Consider the following 24436-nt stretch of genomic DNA (forward strand, 5'->3'; position numbering starts at 1 on the left):
GCGGTGCTGAGAGCACAGCCCAGGTAATGGCCTGGATTTGAGTATCAGGCTGTGGTGACTTTTCTTCACATACCTGATCTGGTATGAAGGCACACCACTGAATCATGTTACATTGGTTGATAAACTGGTATAGAATATTATGTACCCTGAAAAATAATTTTAGGAGTTTTTGTTATGATTGCTGAAGATTCTAGATTTTTGGAAAGAATAAAAATGTTGTTGAAGATACTCATTTGAATGAGGATATCCTTTATTCCAAGACATGGGCTTGAGAGAGGCATCTTCAGAACTGGAGGAAGTTGGGGTCTAGTCAGAGGGGTAACAGAAGTAAAAGTAGTATTCGTGGGGTTTTCCTTGTCCAGTTTAAGAGATACAGGCCTTGTCTCTGTGCCAGGTCTACTGTATCATCTGTTTAACCATTTTTTCTAATTTGAATCCACAGAGACTGGTGCTTAGCTTACATTTTGTGTACCCTAATGGGTGATTACATATGAAGCAAGAATCATCCTTTCCTGTTCTCACAATTCATATGCCTCTGAGTTGTTAAACAGTTAAACCTCTTTTCCTTTCCCAGCTTCCAAATATCAGAGAGAACTCAGTTCTTAGAGTGTTTATTATTCAATGACAGCCCGATTTTAAAAGGGCCACATGCGAGAAAATGGGGAGTTACACGTGTGGCCGGGCCTTGCGCGCGCCACGCATATTTTAGAACAGGCCCGGCCATATGTGTAGCCTCCTTTATGTGCAGAAGTGCTGGGCCCTGCAAAAGGGGCGGGCAGGGAGGGCTGGGTGGAGGTGGGCCAGGACAGCGCCATTAGCACTGTTCTGAGGAAGCGCACACCATCAGCCAGCCAACACGTGGAACTTACTACTGCTCAAAGGAGCAGGTAAGTTCAAAAATAAAAAAAAAATAGGTTAGGGTAGATTTAAGGGTCGGGCAGGAGAGGGGAAGAGGTAGGAAGGGAAGGATTAGGGATAGGAAAGTTCCCTCCCTGTCTGCTTCTTAATTGGAGGTGGCTGGGAGGGAACTGGGGGAGGCCTGATTGTGTCGCCGCACATAGTTTGCTAAAATCCCCTTCCTCCACGTGTGGAACAGGTCACCCGCCAGCACATGCATGTGCGGATATTAAAATCCAGGACGCATGTGCGCGCAGGACCAGTATTTTATAACGTGCACGCGCCAACGCGTGCACGTTATAAAATAGCTGTGCCCATGTGCGCACGCCGGGAACCGTGCACACATGAATGCACGCGCACATTTTTTAAAATCTGCCTTTAAATGTTTTTGTATTAACTCACTGCAAATGGCATGGAGAGACGCACTGATAGCAAACCTGGTACAACTTTGATGAGAATCTCTGAAAACTCAGTCCTAGGGAGACAACCGCAGCTGTGTAGGAAGCTGTATATATTAGAAACATATAGAAATGACGGCAGAAGAAGACCAAATGGCCCATCTAGTCTGCCCAGCAAGCTTCATACATTTTTTTCTCTCATACTTATCATTTTCTCTTAACTCTTGGTTCTATTTCCCTTCCACCCCCACCATTAATGTAGAGAGCAGTGATGGAGCTGCATCCAAGTGAAATACCTAGCTTGATTAGTTAGGGGTAGTAGGGGTAGTAACTGCTGCAATAAGCAAGCTACACCCATGTTTATTCCCTTTACCCAGACTATGTCATACAGCCCCTATTGGTTGTTTTTCTTCTCTCCTGCCGTTGAAGCGGAGAGCCATGCTGGTTATGCATTGAAAGTGAAGTATCAGGCCCTTTTGGTTTAGGGTAGTAACCGCCGTAACAAGCCAGCTACTCCCTGCTTTGTGAGTGCGAATCTTTTTTTTTTTTTTTTTTTTTCTTCTTCTCCCCTGCAGTTGAAGCTATTCTGGATATGCGTGAAGCCTCAGCTTTTCTTATTCCCCTGCTTTTGAAGCAGAGAGCTATGCTGGAAATGCTTGATGTATCAGCCTTTCTCCCATGCCATGAAGCAGAGAGCCATGCTGGATATGCATCGAATGCGAAGTATCAGGCTCATTTGGTTTGGGGTAGTAACCGCCGTAATAAGCCAGCTACTCCCCGCTTTGTGAGTGCGAACCCTCTTTTCTTCTCCCCTGCCGTTGAAGCAGAGAACTATGCTGTATATGCTTGGAAAGTGAAGTATTAGGCTTATTTGGTTTGGGGTAGTAACCGCCGTAACAAGCCAGCTACTCCCCTCTTTGTGATTGCAAATCCTTTTTTCCACATTTCCTCTTGCCGTTGAAGCTTAGAGCGATGTTGGAGTCACAGTAAGCATCTGTATGTTTATTTAATAAGGGTATTGTCTCCGGGCAGTAGCCATCGTTCTGGTGAGCCACCCACTCTACATTGGCGGTCTCTTGACTTTATGGATCCACGGTGTTTATATTAGTGTATAGCAAGGACTAGCAGTGGATGAGAAACAGATAAAGAAAGGAGTGAAAATAGCAATGCCTCTAGGAGCCTATAGAATATAGGAGAGCTGTTAGTTTGCCCTGAATCTTTTTCCAACTGAACTATCTGCAGCAAACAGACTTGTTCAGGCATCCCTAGGGGCAAAGGACCAAAAGGAAGAAGCAAGAGAACAGACCGATGAGAAGGAGCAAACAGGAATAGATCCAATATGGAGCTCAGAATCTTTAAAAAAAATAACCAATGAATAAAAGGAGTTCTACACATGCGAAGACTCTAAACTAAGCAATATTATACGTTGATCCAGGTGACAGTGTAACAAGAAAACATATGCATACCCTGAGGAGGAAGAACACACTCTTATACAACCGTATTCCAGTGATGGTCAACCATTTTCATCAGACTCAATAGATTACTTCTATTAACACCAGTTCTCAGTTATGGTTCTCTTTCAATTAAATCATTATGAAATCAGGAGATAACTGACATGAATCTGATGTAAGGAATGAAAGACAAAACACAAAAATTTCCTGGAAAACGTTTTTCTTTCCTTTATTGTATTTAACTGCACACACTTATCTCTTTCAGGGTTGACTTTAGGTACATTTGTCTAGATTAACATTGACAAAAGCCAAACAATTGATTCTTTTCATTATGGAATATTTCGGAATATGTGAAAGAGAGGTTCAGATAAACAGGCCTGTAGGGATTGTTGTTTCTTCAAAATTTAATAGCTGATTACATTTTAAGAGTCCTCATTAATTTTTGCAGGTAATTTCAAAATTATCATATCCACTTTGAGTTGAAGAGTTGAATGAGCCCTCAGGAATTTTCCTTCATTGTTTCTTGAATCCAAGGAATAAACTTGGAAACTCGAACATAAACACCGGGTTTCATAGGCTGAGCACAGCCAAGACCCCAGGAGGTCACTCCTTGCAAGGTATATATGCCTCCATCAGGACAAACCAGGGGTCCTCCACTGTCACCCTGAGGGAGAAGAAAGAGAAGAGTAAAATAAAGTATGTGTCCCTTATAGCAGGTTCTACCAAATTAATTGTATATCAACTGTACAATCATATTTACTAAATAATTGGTTGGGCTGAGAAAAGATTAGCGATCCATCAAGCCCAGTTGTCTTCTAATTACTTAACAGCATTTGTTGTAATATAGAACATTTAAAAATAAAATCTCTACAGCTGTTTATAATTAAACAATACAGAGACAAGACATTCCTTCAGGATCCCAGATATTGTTAGTAGTAACCCACCCTCCCTCTCCCAGGGGAAGAGGAGAAAGACAGAGCATGCTACCATTGGAATAAAATCCAACAGAAACAGACACTAATATGAGCTGTCAGCCTAGAAAAATCATAACCAAGCTGAAAAGGTGATCAGGTCCCTACTATGAAGGCGACCAAGCTACTATTGTAGAGGTATGAGAGAGAGTTTCAGATTGATAATTTGCATAGAACCATCCTCTAAGCCTTAATTCACAAACAAATAAAGGCAAAGTCCTAAATTGCAGGTATAACCCATGGTTACTAAGAGCATGGTACCTCAGTGGAATCTAGTGTTAAAGATTTAGTAATTTTGGCTTCTATAAAAGGGCATACTCCGTTTTGTGTGAGGGCACTCCTTGAAATCATAAGAGCAGGCAACATCAGCTGTTCCAGCATGCTACTCTAGGAGAACCCAGCTCATTGTAGACCAACTCAGGACTCTGTGGAGGATCATGCCAGCTATTTTTCTAGGACTCCTGCTGCCAAGGCTTAGGTAAATCCTCAGAGAGTAAGCACCAGTGGGTTACTGCAGTTCCACTGTTAGTGAATTCTCTAACATATGAGCAGCATTTTTTGATGTAGGACTGAATAAATTGCATCAGGCAGTAAAAGTCATCTACTGATGTGCTGGCAGTTTGGGGATTCCTTTGAATGTATTTATCTACCTCATGTATGGAACCTGCATTCTCTGTGATTGTGTGCCGAGAAATAAACGAGATGGTTGGAAAAGTGAGTGAATTCTGTAATTTTATTTGAAGTTGCATAAATGCATAGAGGGTGGAATGAATGGACAAAGAATGTACTCCCAAAGCTTACCCCTGTGAAATCCTGATAAGTTTGGAAGGTCAATGTACTGACAGGTACATAGAACTTTCACTAATAGAAGAATTAGTGTTGGAAAATAATTGAAAGACAGTTTTATCAAATGGATCCTCACCCTCAAAAACAATATGTGGTCAAAGACCTTGGGCGCCTGGTTTTCAGTGCTGAGAAGGCCATGCAGAATGACAGACATTGCATTATTTCTTTTCCTATATTTTGCATAGGTCTTGGCTTTATGGCTGAGAAGAGGAGTTCCTTCTAGTTGGGTAAATGTGATTAGCAATCCATGGACTTAACCAAGTTGGAATCACTGAGAGCTATAAATACTTAACAGTGGACAAGCCATGAACCTAGATGAGCTATAAACCTTAGCAACAGAAACCCTTCCTACTGATGAGAGAGGCTAGAGGACATTGGCAGTGCAGCAGCAAAGACTTGGTCTAGGAAGAAGACCCAGCAGCTAATCAAGAGGTGGCGATTGATCCCCTAGGAGAGGGCTGACCACAGTGGTGAATTTGGAGGTGTAGTCCACCAGGAGGGCGAGGACCCAGAAGAAGGTGGAGTTTGGTTCTCCAGGAGGGTACAGACCCCAGTAACAGATCAGTAGGCAGAGTTCAATCCACCAGGAGGGCACAGACACTAGTGCTATAATCAGAAGAAGGAGATTTGTCCCTCAGAAGGATTTAGACCATGACAGATCAGGAGGCAGAGTTTGGTCCCCTAGGGAGGGCATGGATCCTGGTATCAGATTGATTCGGTCCCTCAGGAGGGTACAGACCCAGTGGCTGATTGGGAGCTGAGTTTGGACCCCCAGGAGGGCATGGTCTGACCAGCAGAGCAAAGAAAAAGCAGAGAAGTCATTAGCAGCAATCTGAATGCAATAGATCCCCCTTCTTATGACTAAAAGTACCCACTGGTCCAGTTGCATTTCTTCACATAGGTGAGACTTGAGGTACAGTGGGAAGGGAAAAAAGAAGAGGTTAACTGTACTAGTTCAAAAGGAACACAAGAGGTTCTTTCTTTTCTATATGGTGATACCTTGTGGAAACTAATACCTCCAAGTAGCTAAATATGCTCTGTGATAAAAATGTATACTGTCATGTAATCTAATAAAACCTGTACATACTTATAAATACTGCCAACCCTGTTTACAGTCCCATCTGTTTTTCGAGTTTTCCTTGTATAAAGGAAGGGAAATCCCACTCACTAATACTTTCTTCCCCAGGTAGAGACATTAAGCACTCAAGGATCAGTAGAGCCCAACCAACGGCATGGTAGGATTTAAAATAATGAGACCCATAAGCAGAGGATCTAAATAAGTGATTCAAGCTTTCCCTCCTCCTAGAAAGTAGAGATCAGCAGGGGGGAGTCCAAGCTTTTTGGCATCTTCCAAATTTGACATCTAAGGCACGTGCCTATGCTGCCTATGCCTAAATCTGGCCCTAGCCAAGGGGTGGCTCTTGCCAGGTCTGTCTTGGAGCCAGGAATGCCCTGAAAGGTGACTGGGCATGGGGATATTACAGTAGGTTTAAAGCCAAATTAGAGTTCCAGACAAAAAAAGGGCACAAAACAAATGCAAAAAGCCTGTCTGTCAGTTTGCTTGCACAAATTTGAAACAGCATAACTTTCTGACCAAGGATTTAATGTCCTGCTTTTTCGATAAAGGAAAGAAATGCCACACAAAAAAATTGCAGGAGCAAAAAATTCAGCAAAAAGTGCTGTAAGGACCTTTGCCTGAATGCACTAAATTTAAGACAGCCCTAGTGCAAGTATGAATGAATTGATTCCTGACATTGTAATAGATGGATTCATTGTACTATAACGCCAATAAGATATGGCTGATGTTTTAATATCCATGCAGTACTGCCAGCTTTTCCTTACTGGATGGAATAGAGATTCCCAAATGTGCATGTGAGTGCATGGCTGGCCAGATTTATCCTTGCTCATGCTGGCCTGGTGGCTCAGTGGCAATGCAGTGCATTGTTATATGGAAAGTCACTGGTTTGATCCCAAGTAGGGTCTTAAACCATCCCTCCTCTCCTCTCCCCACACTGGATCATTTACTGTTGGGGATGCTGTGGAGGCAGTATCCTCAGGGCAGGGAGGGAGTTGTAGTCATTGCTTAAAGGCAATGCCTAGGGACAAGATTTAGATTACAGAGATGCAGGGTTCTTGGAAGGAGCCCTGTGCATAGTGCCTGGCCCAGGCTAGGAGAGGGAGGGAATAAAATAGGGGGAAACTCCCCATGTAGTTGTGAGTAAAGGCTCATGGTTCCAGCATCCCAGTCCTGGTTCTGACTGAGCTGGAAGTACAAAGGAACAGGAAAAAATGCCTGGTCAAAAAAAAAAAAAAATATATATATATATATATATATATATACATCCCTGATAGTTGTATGAGTAGTGAACAGGACAAAGAGGAGCCATAGGTCAGCCAGAACCATTTTGAATTTCAGCATTAATGGGGCAGGAGTGATTGGGGATCACTCTGAAGAATTCACTCTCCCTTAGGTTGGAGACAGAGGAGGACTGAGAGGGCTAATATTTTTTTCTAATTCAGTGAAGGGCAGAACTCCCAAATATCTATTTTCAGGAGAGTTTATGGGAGGAAGGAGGAGTTATGTTCGGTTGACGGAGGGCAGCAAAGACCACTTTGTTTTGTCCATAAGGATTTGGTGATGGGGTAATCTTGGGCTATATGCCCCTTTACAAATCTTGAGAGTTGCCAAGAGAGCATCGGCAGGTGTGTTAGCCTGCTGATCCTCTTGAAGAACTGTTAACTACACTGCTTGAAGTGTTTCAATGGAATAACACAGATCACAAAGTTTATTGTGATCTGCATTACTATATTTTAATAGTGAAAAAATCTGCTTTGCATGCATTCCCAATCAACACAGCTCATTAATATTTTACTATTGTTGCTCCTTTTTTTTTTTTTTTGCAATATTAGCAACGCTCACATGAGCATTACCAATATCACACATCAATGGGAATTTAACATGTGTAGCATGTAGTATTGTTGTTCAAGTTAGTTGGGAAGGGAAAAAATGTATCAATGTGTTTGAAACTAATGCTGTGACCACTTGCCGTAGAAACATGTGAACCTTTGAAATCCAATTGGGTGTTCTAAGTTCAATAGTAACATCTAACTGCTGGTAACCTCAGAAAATAAAACTTGCTAGAATAAATCTATGGAGTAAATCCCTACTTTATCTTCTTGTGGGGATTCCTGGGGATCAGAATGGGCTCATAGAGGGGAGATCTATCTGGCAAGGTCCCCTGGCTAGCCAAGGAGAAAGAAAGCCTGGCTTATGGGCCAGGCTCCATTATATCATCTACTTGACCCAAATTGTGATTGAACCCCCATAGACAAACTGGCAATCCACTCAGCTACCACATCCTCTTACTTTTTCTGTGCCCTTCCGAAGTGGGTCACATGTAGAATAACAAAGCCCTCAATTCAGCAAAATTTCTTAGCAGTGTAAATAAATATTTGTAAGGAATCTTTGGTTTCCTTACCAGAAAGAGTGTAATACCTAGCTGGAGAGATGCAGAAAGATCTAATGAAAAGATGTTGGATTTTGTCGTCGTCGTCCCCCCCCCCCATAAAGGAAACTGAGATGGTGTTGCCTTAACCTTTTTAACCACCAGGCACCATCTTAGGGTGTGGGAGTTTTAGTTAGATTTCCTGAAGACAGTAACTCTCTGTCTTCTGTCTGTTAATTTTACTAACTTAATAGAGAGGGCTTTGCTGTTTTGGCCCTTTCAAGTCAGCCTGTTAGAATGACTTAATTCTGCCTGTGTTTACACATTTTGATCCATTTTTTTGAGACTTTTCCCCTGTGAGTTTCAGAGAGGATTGGGGCGTCCCTGTGTAAGGATAGATCAAGGGAAGATTCTGCAGAGTTCTATCACTCCTCCAGGGAATAGACCTGTCAGTGACCCAATGCAGAGGAGTTTCAACCTTGAGCTGTCTGTTTTTAGTGATTATCCCCCCATTTTTGAGACAGAGAAGTTTTTTCCATCCTTCTTGCCTCTTGTTTGTTTTTCCCCTTTTTTGAGTCAATGTCTATTTTTGTTCCACCTGGAACTGAATGATCTTGGTATCAGGGAATCAATTTTCAATCTACTGGGAAACAGGTGTCTTTCACCTAGGAAGAGCTTGAGGAATGAAGGTTTCATCAGAGAAGAACTGGATTCCTGTCGATTGCCAGAGGGAATGGTCTGAAGGTATTGTTTAAGAAATATGTTGCTGCTGACTCAAGTGCACTGCATTTGACAGGAGAGTGTCCACTGGTACTTTTGGAAGGATATAAGAACATAAAAACATGCCATACTGGGTCACACCAAGGGTCCATCAAGCCCAGCATCCTGTTTCCAACAGTGGCCAATCCAGGCTATAAGTACCTGGCAACTACCCAAAAACTAAGTCTATCCCATGCTACTGATGCTAGTAATAGCAGTGGCTATTTTCTAAGTCAACTTGATTAATAGCAAGACTTCTAGAAAGGTATGAGAATTGGAACTTAATATATGTTCTAACAAGAAATTAGGACTAAATTCTAACCATTCTACAGCAGGAAGATCTGTGATAAATTTGAGGAAACTGGAAGACAGCTTCACTTTCTTCAGTCAGAGTAATTAGAAAGGAAAAAAAGAGACCAATTTGTTAAGGAATTAGCTTTCATAAATTCAAAGACTTTACTAGAAGAGTGAGGTCACAAATTTATGAATTTTTCTACTGCCTTACTGTTTGTTAACTTTATTTAAATCCTGATCTAAGTGCTGTAAATATTCTTCAGCCAATATAAACTATCAGTAAAGAAGTTGAAAACCACATTGCTCCCAATGTGATTTTTTTTATGCCAAAGACTATGTAGATCATCAATGTGGTGTACAGTGAGAGAGAGGGCCATGTACTTTGGTGAATGCAAAAGGGCCTTGAAGGTACGCTTCCTTCAACATGGAGCCGTGGGCCTCTGAACTAGAAGCTATCCGTGGAGCATTGGGTGCAGATAGAGTCCATCTTTCTTTCTATGTGCCCCTGGGTCCAATCTAAAGGTTCCATCCCACCCAGGGCTTACATATTTGTTTCACAAGCATTTCTTCTCTTTCTGCAAAAAGGCATTTGGAATAACTTTGGGGGATATTTGACTTTGCTAGAGATTTTCTTCTCTTCATGAATTTTTTACTCTCCATTTTGCAGAACAGAATCCATAGACTGTAGTAAAATGCAGCCAAGTATGACAAATTAACCAGACTCATATCAGATACTGCATATGAGTATGTGAGAAATCTTAAGGGTGAATTTTCAAAAGTTGTGCGCATAAAAAATAGCATTTGCATATGAAAAATAGCATTTACATGAGTATATGCTATTTTAAAAACCTCAACATTCACATGTAAATCAGGGTCCATGAGTAAATTTGCACATGTAAAAAAAAGGGGAGAGCCAGGGGCATTCTGGGGAGGGGCCTACATTTATGCAAGTATGTTATTTTATAAGCAGTTTATATGTGTAAATATGGCACTTACATATATTTACTCCTGCTCAATATCAGGCATAAATGATCATAAACATCTTAAAAGTGAAAAAATAACTGGTTAAGGGGTCTGCATGAAATGGGGGGAACTTCAAGTGGAAGAACCAGGAGGGTCTTCACAAGCTGCAGATGGACTGGGCAAACTGGTAGATTAATTGATAAAACTGGTTATTTCATTTGCTATGCACATGTTAGAAAATCCCCTGATTTACGCATGTAAAAGCTGACTTACATAAATGTGTCTAATCACACTAGTAAAATCTACTCATGTATCCCTTTAAAATCTGAAGTACAAATAGGCAGATATATCATTTGCGCACACTTATCACGCTATATTCCGATTTATCTGGCTAAGAAGCAGCAGCTGCTACATAGCTGGATAAGTCTGATGGACAAGTAGCATATTTCATACGTATTCACAGAGAGGGGAGGCATAATTTTGCTTGAAAAAGTGTTCACACAAATAACAGGTGCAGATCTGTGCGTGTACTTTTTTTCAACCTAGTTTTCAAAGGGAAAGTTTTCACTTTGAAAATTGATGGAAAGTATTCAGGCAAAAAGTACCCGCAGTCTTTAAACATAGTTTAAAATTTGCTCTCTTAGGAGGTCATTTTCTAAAGCTAGCACCTTTTTGCGTGCGATAGCTAGATCGGGGAGGAGTCGGAGAGGAGTAGCCACCGGAAGGGGAGGAGTCGGGGCGGCAACAGGGCGGACACCGCAAAGATAGCATGGACAGCGAAAAGGTAAGAACCCTTTTCGCTGCCTATTTTGCGCCCAATAGCACCACCTTTTATGATGACGCTATTGGGTGCAAACGCCGGCAGGCCCACCCCCTGCTTCACCCCCCCGCCCCCCATTAGCGTGTGATTCAGGGAGCCCTGCGACATAGGAAAGTCTATCCCTTAGTGTCATTTCATAGGGCTTCAGGTACAGACTTTGCACCATTTTAGTAATTCTTCTCTGGACCACTTCTACTCTATCTATATTATTTCAGATATGTTCAAAACAGAACACAATAGTCCAGATGAAGTCTCATTAATGATCTGTATAGAAGCCTTATCATCTCCTTTTTTCTACTGGCTATGACTCTCCTTATGCACTCTAGAATTTCTCTTTCTTTGGACATCCCCTTATTACAAGGTCCATTACCTTGAAATCATCAGATATGATCACCTCACAGTTTCTCTCTTGCTTGGTACATATCAACATCTCTCCCCCATCATGTACTGCTTCCTTGGGTTTCTGCAACCCAGATGCATGACTCTAAACTTATTTGCATTGAATCTTAGCTACCAAGCACTTGACCATTCCTCAATCTTTCTTAGATCACACCTCATTCTGTATACTCTTTCAAAGATGACCACTCTACTGCAGACCTTATTGTCATCTACAGTCCCTTGTAATTATATCATTTACAAAAATAAGTAACAGAATTGGACCCAGGAAAGATTCCCGAGACACTCTACAAACTCTTATTTCCTTAGCATGAACTCTATTTCCCATTACCTTCTGCCACTGTCACTCCTCACAAGTGGAGGGGCATTTTTGTTTTTATTCTTTTTGGTTTTATTGTATTTTATGTTATTTTTATATTTTGTATTACTTTTGTACACTGCACTGATCAGATTTCTGGGTGTGCAGTATATAAGCCTCTAGAAATAAAATAAATACACAAAATAAAAGTAATACAGAAAGGGTAGGCATGGTTAGGACCTGCTAAAGGGAGGGAAACGAGGGGTAGGAGGTGGTGGACAGATTGAGATATTTAGCAGTAGTGTTGTGTTTAGAAAACACAGACTTGGATCTCTTATTATTTATTTAAAACATTTATCAACCACGCTATCCCTTATTCTAGGTTGCTTACAAAATGACATTCATAAATAACAAAAAATAATACACTGGAGTTAATAAAAAGGCCAAGCATCAACATCTGCACTGCTTAATATAAGGTACTCCAAATCTTCCTGATTAAATATTCGTGTAATAAGGAGGGACTCAGAGGATGGTCCAATCTGCTGAATGATGTTAAAAATCAGAAAGGCCAATGTTTTGTAAAATATAATCAAATTACCATGAACTTGCAGATCAAACTAATGATATTTACCCAGCCAACAGCTAGCCCCTTGTCTACCCAGCCAACAGCTAACCGCTTGTCATCCCCAACAACCAATACCAAGCAGAACCTTAACCCCGCACATATCCCACAATGAGAACGCTCAATAGTCAATTCAAATGTTAGCTTTATATTGTTAAGATAACAAATCACTTTATTTTACAATGTTATAATTTAAGCATCACAAAACCTCACTTGCTGTAATTTTACAATGTCTCAATGTAAACCGACGTGATACCCTTGGGTGAATGTCGGTATATAAAAAAAAAAAAAAAAATATATATATATATATATATATATGGGCCAGTGTAACACATGACAAAGATATGGAAATGAACGATTAAAAAAAAAAAAAAGTTCACATACAGTTAAGCTGACTTCAGTTTGAAGTTGAATGCTTCAGTAAAAAAAAAGTTTTCAGCTGCTTCTTAAAAGTTGAAAAGCTTGATTCCTTCTGAAGCTGCTCATGTAGGGAGTTCCCAAGTAGTGGGCCCATCACTTCAAAGGTATTTTCCTGAAATTCTGAGAGCCTAATTGACTGTATTGAAGAAACATTCCATAGGCAACGTTTGAGTGATTTTAGGTTTCTAGTTAGTATGCATATCTTCAGAAGACATCTGATGCATAGTAGGACATCATTGCTTAGTGCTTTATGCATTAAGGTTAGAATTTTAAATTTTATTCGCCTCTGGACTGGAAGCCAGTGGAGCGACTGTAGTACTGAAGTGATATGTCCATAATGAGTTGAGTTGGTCAATATCTGTGTGGCAGAGTTCTGAGCCATTTGTGGTGCTTTCATAGCAGACATAGGAAGGCTGAGATAGATTGAGTTGTTGTAATAAACTATGGATAAAACTAGTGACAGTAAGACAGTTCTGAAATCAGATGCATTCAAATAAGGTTCTAATTAAAATAGCAATCGCTTGTAATTTACATGCTTTACTTGCTTTAATGCAACTGTGAAACTTCTATCAACTGACTCGTACTTTAAGATCATCTTTCCAACATCTCCTCTCTATCTTATCAGCTAAGCAGGTACGACTGGCGGAGTCTAGAGAGCAAATATTCCATGTAGCAGGATCCTGTTTATGGAAAGAGCTGCCAAATGAAATTAAAACAGAGACCTCAATTGTCAGATTCTATAAGGTATTAAAAATCTATCTATTTCAACAAGCTTATGGATAGGAAATCCTTCAGGCAATACCTGCAAGAATCATCTGGCTCCTGCTACAGGGAACGCATGAAGAGTTACTGTTTGTAGTTATTCGGTCATGATATAAACGGGTTTAGGGATGCTGTAGGCTTTTGCTCAATAGGTACTAGAACATATTTGTCACTAAGAAACTTACAAGACAGTATGATATTTGCTGGTTATAAAGCCAAATTGTGGTAACAAGTGCATTGCTGTTTTGTGATTTTATAGTTTGTCATAATATTTTTGGTGTTTTTATTCAATTTACCTCTGTTTTATCTATTTTGCTATTTTTAGATGTATTTTTTGTATTAATTTTATGTTGATAATATATTAGTCCTTAAATTTGTTTTATGTTTTTGAAATTCTGAATGTTTTTATTGTTACCCACCTAGTATCGATCATAGGTGAGTTATAAATATTCTAAATAAATTACGTGAGGTGAGGTGTGTGGAGATCTATGCCATACTCGCAGAATGTTGAACCAGGGATGGGGAATTTGTGGTCACTTCCTCTATATTACAAGTTTGTTACGGTCTAATCATTGTGGAGAAGACTAATAAGTTGTCTTTAAATATCCCAAAAATTGAAATTATATTGTAAAGCCTCCTACCACTGAGCCCCAACCAGTTTTCTATTTGATAATATTGCTATACTGGTTGTGGCACAAGTTAAAAACCTCTGGGAGTCATGCTTGAGTTAAAGTTGTTCCATCCTTTATGACATGCTTAATTTGCGTATGGAGCAACTTTAACTCAATCATGACTCCCATAGATTTTTAACTTGTGCCACAACCAGTATAGCAATATTATCAAACAGAAAACTGGTTTTAAGGCAAACCACCCAGTTGCTCAGCTTTTTCTTGGATTCATAAGGATTCTTAATCCCCTTGTTTGTATATTAATTACCTGTAAATTTATGCATGTACCTAAATCTACTGTAAAATTACCACATCTTCAGCAATAATTCCTGGAAATTTCTAGTATAGCTCTGGCAAACCTTGGAAGATCAATTTGGGGTGCTCAGTATACAGTCGTCCCCCATGGCCTGCCATGTATCTAATTATTGTGGAGAAGACTAATAAGTTGAAGTTATTATATTGTAAAGTCTCCTAAGCAGCATTAACTTAGCAATATAGTGAGCTTTTTTCAGAGGAGTTCTATATAAAGACAGAATAAGAGGAAGCCATCTGGTAATAGTCAAGGTGTTGCATGGTCTCTCTTACCTGACAGCTATCAGTACCACCATGGATATTTCCAGCACAGAGTTCAGTAGACTTGACTTTTCCACTCAGAAATTCAGGTCGATTGCACACTTTATTTTCAATCACTGGGAAACCAGTTTCTTTCAGTATGCCTTCTCCACCAGTACCTTTTACCAGGAGAAACAATGCATGAGATACATCAGCTTTTAAATTACAAGGTCATGGGGGAAAGCTGACAGATGCTCAGGAATGCATGGTTTGGCATGTGATATCTTTATAGGACACTGTTAAAATAGGGAAAGCAGAGTTGCTTACCTGTAACAGGTGTTCTCCCAGGACAGCAGGATGTAGTCCTCACATATGGGAGATGTCAGCAGTCGGAGCCCTATCAAGGAAAACTTTTCTGTCAAAGTTTCTAGAACTTTTGACTGGCACCCTGAGCATGCCCAGCATGCCATAATCCCTGAAGCCTCAGTCTCATTTGTAGCAAAAGGTGCAAGCGAAAAAACAAAATAAAACATTTCGGACCCAACTCTGCGGGGTGACGGGTGGGTTTCATGCGGACTACATCCTGCTGTCCTGGGAGAACTCCTGTTACAATTAAGCAACTCTGCTTTCTCCCAGGACAAGCAGGATGGTTGCATCTGTCCTCCTATTCATTGGTTGGACAGTACAAGGATGCTCCCAGAAATGATGTTGGAGATCCACGAGTACCTCGTGGACAGGGATAGCCATAACTTTCTTTGGAGCATCAACAAATTGGAGAACTTCCAATGTTTATGGCATGTGTCCTCCTCTGTAATCAGGTCAAAGGGGATTGTCTCTGACATTTCTTTTACAAAATTTGCAAAGGAGAGGTCTTCTGGGGGAGATTGTCTCCTTTGTTCCGGAGGAACAAAGGAGACAATCAAAGGAGGAGATGGTTCTGATAAGATGTCCTCCTTAGATGTGTCAGTGTCAACATCTTCCCATGTGTCAGAAAAGGTCTCTAGCTGAGATCCTGAAGGAGGGAGGAAGGTTGGTACTGTAGGATGTGTTGGCATTGATGGATCATTCGATGGAAGATGCAGTGGCACCGATGTGGATTTCGGTGGCACTGAAGGCATCAAGGGGAAACATGGGCATCTCGGTCCCAAGAGCCCCAATGGACCAGGCATCAGTTCCGGTAGCAATGGACAGGAGTCTGTGCCTTCATCTTCTGAGGACCCTGGAATGGGTATCGGGGCTTTCAGAGACTTTGTGGGTTGCTTTGCTATCGGTAGCCTAGGTTGTGTTCGAAGGGCACCGATGAGTGTATCCAGTCGGTCGAGCAGCGGCGTAAACATCGATGGCTCAGATGTCGGTGCCAGTATGGGGGCCGGCATTGATGGCTGTAAGTCTTGGAGAGCATCGAGCATTGCCTGGCGGATGAGACCATCCAGTTCCTCCCTGAAAGCTGGTGTAGATATCGTACCTAAAGGGGAGGCAGGCTAGGTGCTACTGGCACCTCCACAGGAATTTGTGGAAGTGCCATATGTCATACAGGCACCCGTCGCCCGTATGACATAATGAGGGCAAAGGTAGCGCTGGCGCCATTTTGAAGATTGGCAATACGGCCCGCGTGCAGGAGGTCGCTCCCGGACCACCGCTGGACTTTTGGCAAGTCTTGTGGGGGTCAGGAGGCCCCCCCCCCCCAAGCTGGCCAAAAGTCCCTGGGGGTCCAGCGGGGGTCCGGGGGCGATCTCCCGCACGCGTGACGTCGGGAGCCAGGAAACAAAATGGCGCCGGCGCTACCTTTGCCCTATCACATAAGGGTAAAAGGCCACGGCGCCATTTCTCAACGCAGCGGTGGCCAGAGAGCGGGAGGAGATCGCGTCGGGACCCCCCCACTGGACCCCAGGTAATTTAAAACATTTTGGGGGGGGGTTTTAGGGTTTTTTTGCAATGCCGGTTTTCCCGCCCTCCCCTGATTTACGATTTTTAGAAAAAAAAAACAACTCGACGATCAGATTTCCCTCCCCCCCAGCCAAAATCGATCGTTAAGACGATCGATTACACGATTCACACCTCTACAGCACACAGACATCATGCGGGTCAGTAATCAACATGGTACGGGGACACTGGGCATTTTCTAAAACCTGTTGCCATGATACAAAAAAGGGAGGCCCAAAAAAGATCGATGGCCTGTGGACACTGAAAAAAGGGGAGGCAGGAACCGACCAAAGATGGTGGAATTCACTCACCGAGTGACGAATACCAATGTCATGATGGGAGACCTGTGTGAGGGAAGTTTTTGGAGAAGTAAACTTCAAGTATTCCGTGAAGAAAAAATTGTGAGAAAATTCTCTAACTGCGAGGCAAACTGCAGCACGGAAAAAAAGAGACTGAAGGAAGATCCCTGTGGTAACAGGGATTATGGCATGCTGGGCATGCTCAGTGTGCCAGTCAAAAGTTCTAGAAACTTTGACAGAAATGTTTTCCGTGATAGAGCTCTTTCTGCTGACATCACCCACATATGAGGACTACCATCCTGCTTGTCCTGGGAGAAGTTAGTATATTCTTCTTTTATTTTTTTAAATCATTTTATTAGATAAGACAGGGAATGCAAAGAGCAAATATCATAACAATGATAAACAACAAGAGTAAATCAAATATAGTATATCCCTGCCTTATATTATTATGTGAAATAAAACTAAAACAACAAAATTCCTAGCATAAAATAACCCCTCCCCTTACCAGCTCTCACACCGATTCACCCACATTCACACCCTCCCCCATCCCTCCTCCAAATCTGTTACGATTCCTCCCGTAGCTGTGCCATGGGAGGCCTCTCACCTTTTCTCTAGTGGCCGCACCAAAGCCGGGGCCTTGCCTGGACAGTCTATCCTGGTTTTGCTCCATGGCCTGGAAGGCCGCCGTTGCCATCTGGGCCTACCTGAGGCCTGCTCTGCTTCCTCCTTGACTTTCTGGTTTGGGCCCCACCCCTTCTTCCTAAGGGGTCAGACCGCAGCTCTTCTCTTTAGTTATAGGGCCAGCTGGGTGTGGTCCATTTAAACTCCTCCCACGGTGTTGCCTGCTTCCTGCTTTATAAAAGGACTTCTCTTTCAGTTCTGCTTTGCCTTGCATTGAAGTTACTTGCTCCTGGATGTCTCGCCTTCCAGTGCTCCGTCAGGCCTTCGTTCTTCATTGGAGCTCCATGTCTTGTCTTGATGTCAGTAATCCCGTCTGATGTTCCTCGCCTGTTCCTGATGTCCTGTACCCCAGGTTCCTCGACGCCTCCTTTCCTGGCGTGCCATGTCGTGGTCTGTGACCAGCCCATGGGTAGTGGCTGTGTAGGGCGCTCATGGTACAAGGCCATCTTAACCTGCGCAGTACATCTTCACCTGCGCAATACAAACCTCCGGAAGACTTCTGCTTCAGTCCTGAGTTGTCTTTGAATCCTTGCTTGCTTCTATCCTGGTCTTCAGAGTTCCTTTCATTGTGTCCTTCCATGCCAAAGACTCTGACTGAACCTGTGCCATTCCAGTGTGGTCTGCGACCAGTCTAAGATGGGCTATGTAGGGCGTACCTTGGTACAGGCTTCCACTGAATCTTCGCCATGTTCCAGTTTTTATCTATTCCACACCTCGTCTAGAGCCTGCTTCGCTTTCAAGCGTGGTTCGCAACCAGCCCATGGGTAGTGGCTGTGTAGGGCGTGCTGCGTCGCAGTCTCAACCCAGTACTTGATCTTGCTCCTGAATACCTTTGCCTGCAGTACCTTGCTTCTGAACCTTCGTCCAAAGTCCTTGCACAAGTCTTTGTCTGCACCTCCAAGTTCCTCGTCTACGTCTAGAGTCTCTATGTTCCAGAGCCTTCGTCTGCCCTCGTCCGTAGTCCGGCCTGCTGCTTCTTGTCATTCCTTTTGGCAGGTCCGAAAGGGCTGGGAACGATTGGAGGACTGTTCAATAACCAACACCATATGTTGCTCCAGAAGCATGCAGGTCCGGCAGAGGGTCAGACTGTCCATCTCCACCCATGCTGGGACACGTCTTGCCTACCTCGGTGCTGTCTTGGAGTCCTCTGGGGTCATGCTAAGGCCTAAGGGCACACTATCTCCACAAGTTGGGAATGCTCTCCCAGCGCTCCCTAACAGAATGCAAGGCCTCTCAAGGCCTCCCGAAACATAACAGAATGCAAGGCCTTCCGAGGCCTCCCGAAACATAACAAAATCCAATCAAGTCCCATTCCTCTTCACTGTTTTCCATTCCGAAACATAACCCATATCTTTCAGCTTCATTTTTTCATTGACCCATTTAAAGGCTGCCATCCATCAGCCAATGCAGAACTCAAGGGCAGAGCCTCAGACTTATCAAACTTTTTAGTAAGCTCAGCAAAAGATTTAAAAGTAGCAAAAAGACTCATAATGGGCCCCATGGCTTGTATGGCATTGTCTAAAAACAGTAGAATGTAATTTGCAAAAAGACATATCTTATGTTCTTGTCTACCAATTACTATCCCTTTAATACTTGTCATCTGCTGGATCCCAATTGCGAACAGTTCCAAAATTAAGACAAAAAGCAGTAGGGATAGGAGGCACCCCTGCAGCTGCCTCCTATCCCCACTAAAGCAAAGTCTCTAGACAGAACACCATTAGCCAGGATTTGTGCTTTAGGATTTGTATATAAAAATGTAATCCAATTTAAAAAAGGGCCTTCTATACCATATTTAACCAAGACTGAAAACATATATTGCCAGTTCACCTTATCGAAAGCTTTTTCAGCATCTAGGCTCAGGATCATTCCTGTCCCACCAGATTTTCATTTTGTTCCCTAAATCACCAATGCCTTCCAGATATTATTAACTCCATGCCTACTAAGCATGAATCCTGGTCGATCAACATGAGTACAATTGTTCTGAGTCACATTGCTAGGATAGAGACTAACATCTTATTATCTACATTCAAGAGTGATATTGGCTGATTTGAGGCAAGATCACCAAAGTCCCTTCCCTTCTTTTGAAGAACTATTATAGTAGCCTCATTCATGCGTGGGGAGGCAAAACCATGTGGGTAGATTTTAAAAGGGCTGCGTGTGCGCCCAGAAATGCGCGTACCTCACCATGTGAAAAGATACGTACTATTTTATAAAGTATATGTGTAGGTTTTAAAATACTCTTCATGTGTGTATTTCTGCAGCTTTTACATGCATATCTTGTGCTGAGTGAGTGAGAGAGAGAGAGCATGCCTCTTTATAGGGCTCAGCCTGACACTCAATATATGCACCATAGTAAGGGGGGCACTTCATTTGGGGTGAGTTGGAGTTTGGTGGGGTGGTCTTACAGAAACATTCAGAGGTATTCATTGTAAAATTGACATCATTAACAAAACCCCAACCCACCTCCTAAAAATTCATCCCGAATCAAGTGCCCCCATTACAATGGTGCATATATTGAGTGTCAGGCTGAGCCCTGAAAACCTAACTGGTTGAAGGGTCAGAATGACAGAATTGGGAACCACTAGTTACAAGCATGAGAGATTGGGGATAAAAGGAATTGCAGATTTGCATCTGACTTTATAAAAGGTGTACGTTCCTAGAATATTTTCCATACGTTCCTGCATATAGACTCTCTCACCTTGTGTTTCACCCCATCCTGTAACATAACATTGGAATCTATCCGGTACCATGTAATTTTCTGTCGGCAAGCAAGCAGGAAGTACTTCTTCAGTGATCAGTACTGGGCTGAAATAAAGAAAGACAGTTTTCCAAGGTTTAGTTTAATTGCTTGTTACCTTTAGCACACACTGGGACTTATTGAGAAAGGACTTTTATCCATTCTGTGCCTAAGTTAAAAAAATGAATTGAATAAAACCCATTGTCCCTCATAATAATTATAATGATCTGTGTTTAAGGCAGAAGACCTCCAGTTGTGGTTTTAAAAGTGGCAGCACTCTTCAGCCTTTATTTTTTACTCCATTTAGTTTAGAAATAAAAACACTTTCCAGAGACAGCAGGTAGTGCAGTAGATCAATGGTGCCCATGCTGAGGGCTGTGACCTTGGCTATGATATACTAGTGAGTTGCAGTTGATGTCTGAGGGGAAAACAAAACTTCTCCAATATTAGCAAAATGTTTTCTCTCCTCTTTTGCCATCAACATAAGTGTGGATTTCAAATAAAAAGTAGCTCCAGAGGATTCCAGAGGGAAAATTCTCACCCTTAACCGAAGGGAGGAAGGCACCAGTGAATGGTAGATATGAAGCCTGGTAACGTGTGTAAGCGACAGTACCGTGATCCAATACAAGCTTTCACAGAGATGCAGAAGGGGCAATTTTCAAACTCTTCACACTGGGGCAAAGTCAGCAAGTTTGGGGGGGTTTTTTGTACTCATAGGCTTTGCTCCAAGTTTGAAAGTGGGAGTACTCCTGTATTTTCACATTGAAAATTGCCACAGGTACAAATGGATGTTTCCAACTCCTGTTTGTGCAGGTACTTTTTGAATGGGAAAATAACCCACGAAGATTTGGAAATAAAATCTACATGTGTTCTCTTTTTCCTTTTTTCAATCATGATATGTCCTCCCAGTGTAACATTTTGACTGGCTGCAGGACGGACCTGCAACAGGCCACACTTACTGCTGCCGATCCAGCCAGCATGCGACCATACCGCTTCACCCTTAGCTCTTCCTAAGTGCGCGCATGCACAACACTTCACCTCTTGAAAGTCCTGCGATGGGAAGCTCCTTGCCAGTGCCTAGTTATTACATCACGGGGCTGGGTACTTAAGCCCCAGCCACACTACTACAGATGCCTCAGCAACGGGTCTTCTGCCTTGCAATACATGTTGCTATGTGTTCCTGCTTCGTGCCTCATCTTCGCCTTGTCCAGCCTACCTTGTCCACACCTCGTCCAGCCTGCCTCATCCTTGCCTTGTTCTGCTTGCTCTGCTTTGTCCAGCCTCCTCCTACCTTTTCAGTCCACCCTCTTTGCCTTCATCCTGCCTCTGCCTAGGACTGTCTTCTCAGATTTGACTTCTTCTTGGACCTGGACTTCCCTTTTGTCTGCTGCCAGTCACTGACCTTTGCTCGGACCTGGACTACCCTTTTGCCTGCTGCCTGCCTCTGACTATTGCTGTGGAACTGTACTACACTTCGCTTGCCACCTGCCCCAATCCTTGGCCTGTACCTTGTATATCTCTGATTGCTGCCTGCCCAGACCTCAGCTTGGCCCCAGACTCTCTTTTACTCTTTGCCCTGTGGGACCATCGCCTAAGTCCTGCCAGCTCCCAGAACCCAAGGACTCAACCTGCGGGAAAAGGGATAGGTAAAGTTGAAGCTGCTGTTCAGTCCCAACTCAGGACGTGTTCACCAGCTGTCAGTGTGGGCCTAGGAGTTCACTCACTACTAGGCTGCACTTACCACACCACAGCACAAGGGTCCACTTTACTTACACCCAGGAATATCTCCTCTTAATGCAGCTAACAGTAAGCATGTTGTGAGACAAAGAAATTCAAACGTGACCTTAAAATGTGGTTATTTCAAAATACATTTAACCATCTTAACCTTTTCTTAAATCAATACTTGCTTCTACATGGACACATTCATTATGATCCTAACTAAAGAACTCATTACCACTTTCTTTCCAACCCACCCCAAATAAATATTTCTGAAACATCTTCTCTCAACCCCTACCTTTATATCCCTCCGGCACCTTGTGCTAAAAGTGCTACCTCATCCCTGTATATCTCACCAACTCTGACTCATCCCTGTATATCTCACCACCTCTGACCACCCTATTCAATGCATGTGTCTTTCACTAAAATGTATGACATATAAACACATCAAGTGAATGTAATTAGCTACCTATAATATTTTTGTCATGATGTAAACCATTGTGATCTTCACTTGGAACGACAGTATATGAAATTGCTAAATAAATAAATATGCATATTTTTAGCTGAATTGAAAGAGGGCAATTTTCCAATGGATGATTTACATGGGTAACTTTGAAAATTGCCTTCTAAATGTATAGACTTCTTTCCTCTTTACGACGGAGGTGGTAAAATTGAAAACTACCCTGTATGTCCACAAAACTGACAACCATTATATTGAAACTTCCTCTCGCTTTGTACATCACCAGGTCAATAGGAGGTAGAGATAAAGCTGAGATGCCAGGAGTCATCATTTAAGAACATAAGAAGATAAGAAATTGCCATACTGGGTCAGACCAAGGGTCCATCAAGCCCAGCATCCTGTTTCCAACAGTGGCCAATGCAGGCTACAAGTACCTGACAAGTACCCAAAAACTAAGTTTATCCCATGCTACTGATGCTAGTAATAGCAGTGGCTATTTTCTAAGTCAACTTGATTAATAGCAGGAAATGGACTTCTTCTCCAAGAACTTATCCAAACCTTTTTTAAACCCAGCTACACTAACTGCACTAGCCACATCCCCTGGCAATAAATTCCAGTAATTGTGCGTTGAGTGAAAAAGAATTTTCTCCGATTAGTTTTAAATGCACTACATGCTAACTTCATGGAGTACCCCCTAGTCCTTCTATTATCTAAAAGAGTAAATAACCGAATCACATTTACCCATTCTAGACCTCTCATGATTTTAAAGACTTCTATCATATCCCCCCTCAACTGTCTCTTCTTCAAGCTGAACAGTCATAACCTCTTTAACCTTTCCTCATAGGGGAGCTGTTGCCCTTCTCTGTACCTTCTCCATCGCAACTATATCTTTCTTGAGATGTGGCGACCAGAATTGTACACAGTATTCAAGGTGCGGTCTCATCATGGAGCGATATAACTTAATATATATATAACCTGGCTTTTCAAACAAGCATTTTACAAAGAGAACGGAGACATGAAAAAATAAAGCAGCACAGCACATAATTTTGTTATATTTACTATTTCACCATTAATTGTAAATAAAATATACAGTACAAAAATTATACATATAAGGTAAATCTTTCCAAGTATAATTGGACAAGATTCATAACATTCATCTAGATACTTTATTTTTGAAACTATGTAACCGGACTTTTACTGGCACTCTGTTAGAAGTATTACCCAATGCAATTTCTTTCATTGCTATACGTGCCTATATGTAAACCGTTGTGATGGTATATAACTTAACGACGGTATAAAAAAAGATATTAAATAAATAAATAAAATAAATAAATTCCTCTGAGCCCCATGGTGACAATCTTTCTAGCAAAGGGCTTCTAAATGAGGCTCCTTTTTAATCCATAGTTCAGGTTCACTGTGCATGGTCAGTACCAATTACTTGTGTAATGCTGCAGACTCCTTCATTTGCAGATATTACTGTATCAATTTTCTGTTGATAAGCAGATTGAATTAGTTATGACAAGTGGGTGGTGTCTTCCAGCAGCACAGAATGGACTCATCTTCCCTAGCTACTAGAACGTTTAGCTCTACTGAACATGTGTGGTAATTTCTGCTCAGGAGTTGCCTCGTGAGCTTCTTCGGTCATTTTATGTCCAAGCATAGCACAGATGTGTACTCAGTCTCTCTGTATACTTTTTCAAAAAACTTAATTTTTTCATTCAGTTATTCTTCTTGTCCATTGCCTCACTGCTCCATTAGCACTCACAACCACACTTTTCAGTGCTATAAAAAAAAACCTAAAACTTGTCTCTTCAAGATGTCCAGCAAGAAGAAGCCCGCAGTGAGCGGTTTTAAAAACTGCATCTGCAGTAAGATAACATAGTAATGATGGCAGAAAAAGACCATCTGGTCCATCCAGTCTGCACAGCAAGTTTCTTATGGTAGTAACCGCCACTCTGTGCAGGTTACCCCCATGTTTCTGTTAAGAATAGTAACTGCCACTCCATGCAGGTCACCCCATGTTTCTGTTAAGGGTAGTAACTGCCTCTCTGTGCAGG

General features: G+C 42.1%; 1 protein-coding gene across 1 annotated transcript in view; it reads right to left on the reverse strand.

Annotated features, from left to right (window-relative positions):
• Window positions 1-2949: 2949 nt before the first annotated feature.
• Window positions 2950-24436, reverse strand: part of PLG (plasminogen) — a 257526-nt gene continuing 236039 nt past the window's right edge. The window contains exons 17-19 of the mRNA XM_029594095.1: window positions 20165-20271; window positions 14597-14742; window positions 2950-3410 (exon numbers count right to left, since the gene is read on the reverse strand). Coding sequence (XP_029449955.1) covers window positions 3246-3410; window positions 14597-14742; window positions 20165-20271 — 418 coding nt within the window. The 3' untranslated portion in view covers window positions 2950-3245. The remainder of the gene's footprint in view (window positions 3411-14596; window positions 14743-20164; window positions 20272-24436) is intronic.

The sequence above is a fragment of the Rhinatrema bivittatum genome, chromosome 3 (genome assembly GCF_901001135.1).
Source record: "Rhinatrema bivittatum chromosome 3, aRhiBiv1.1, whole genome shotgun sequence".
Lineage (NCBI taxonomy): Eukaryota > Metazoa > Chordata > Amphibia > Gymnophiona > Rhinatrematidae > Rhinatrema > Rhinatrema bivittatum.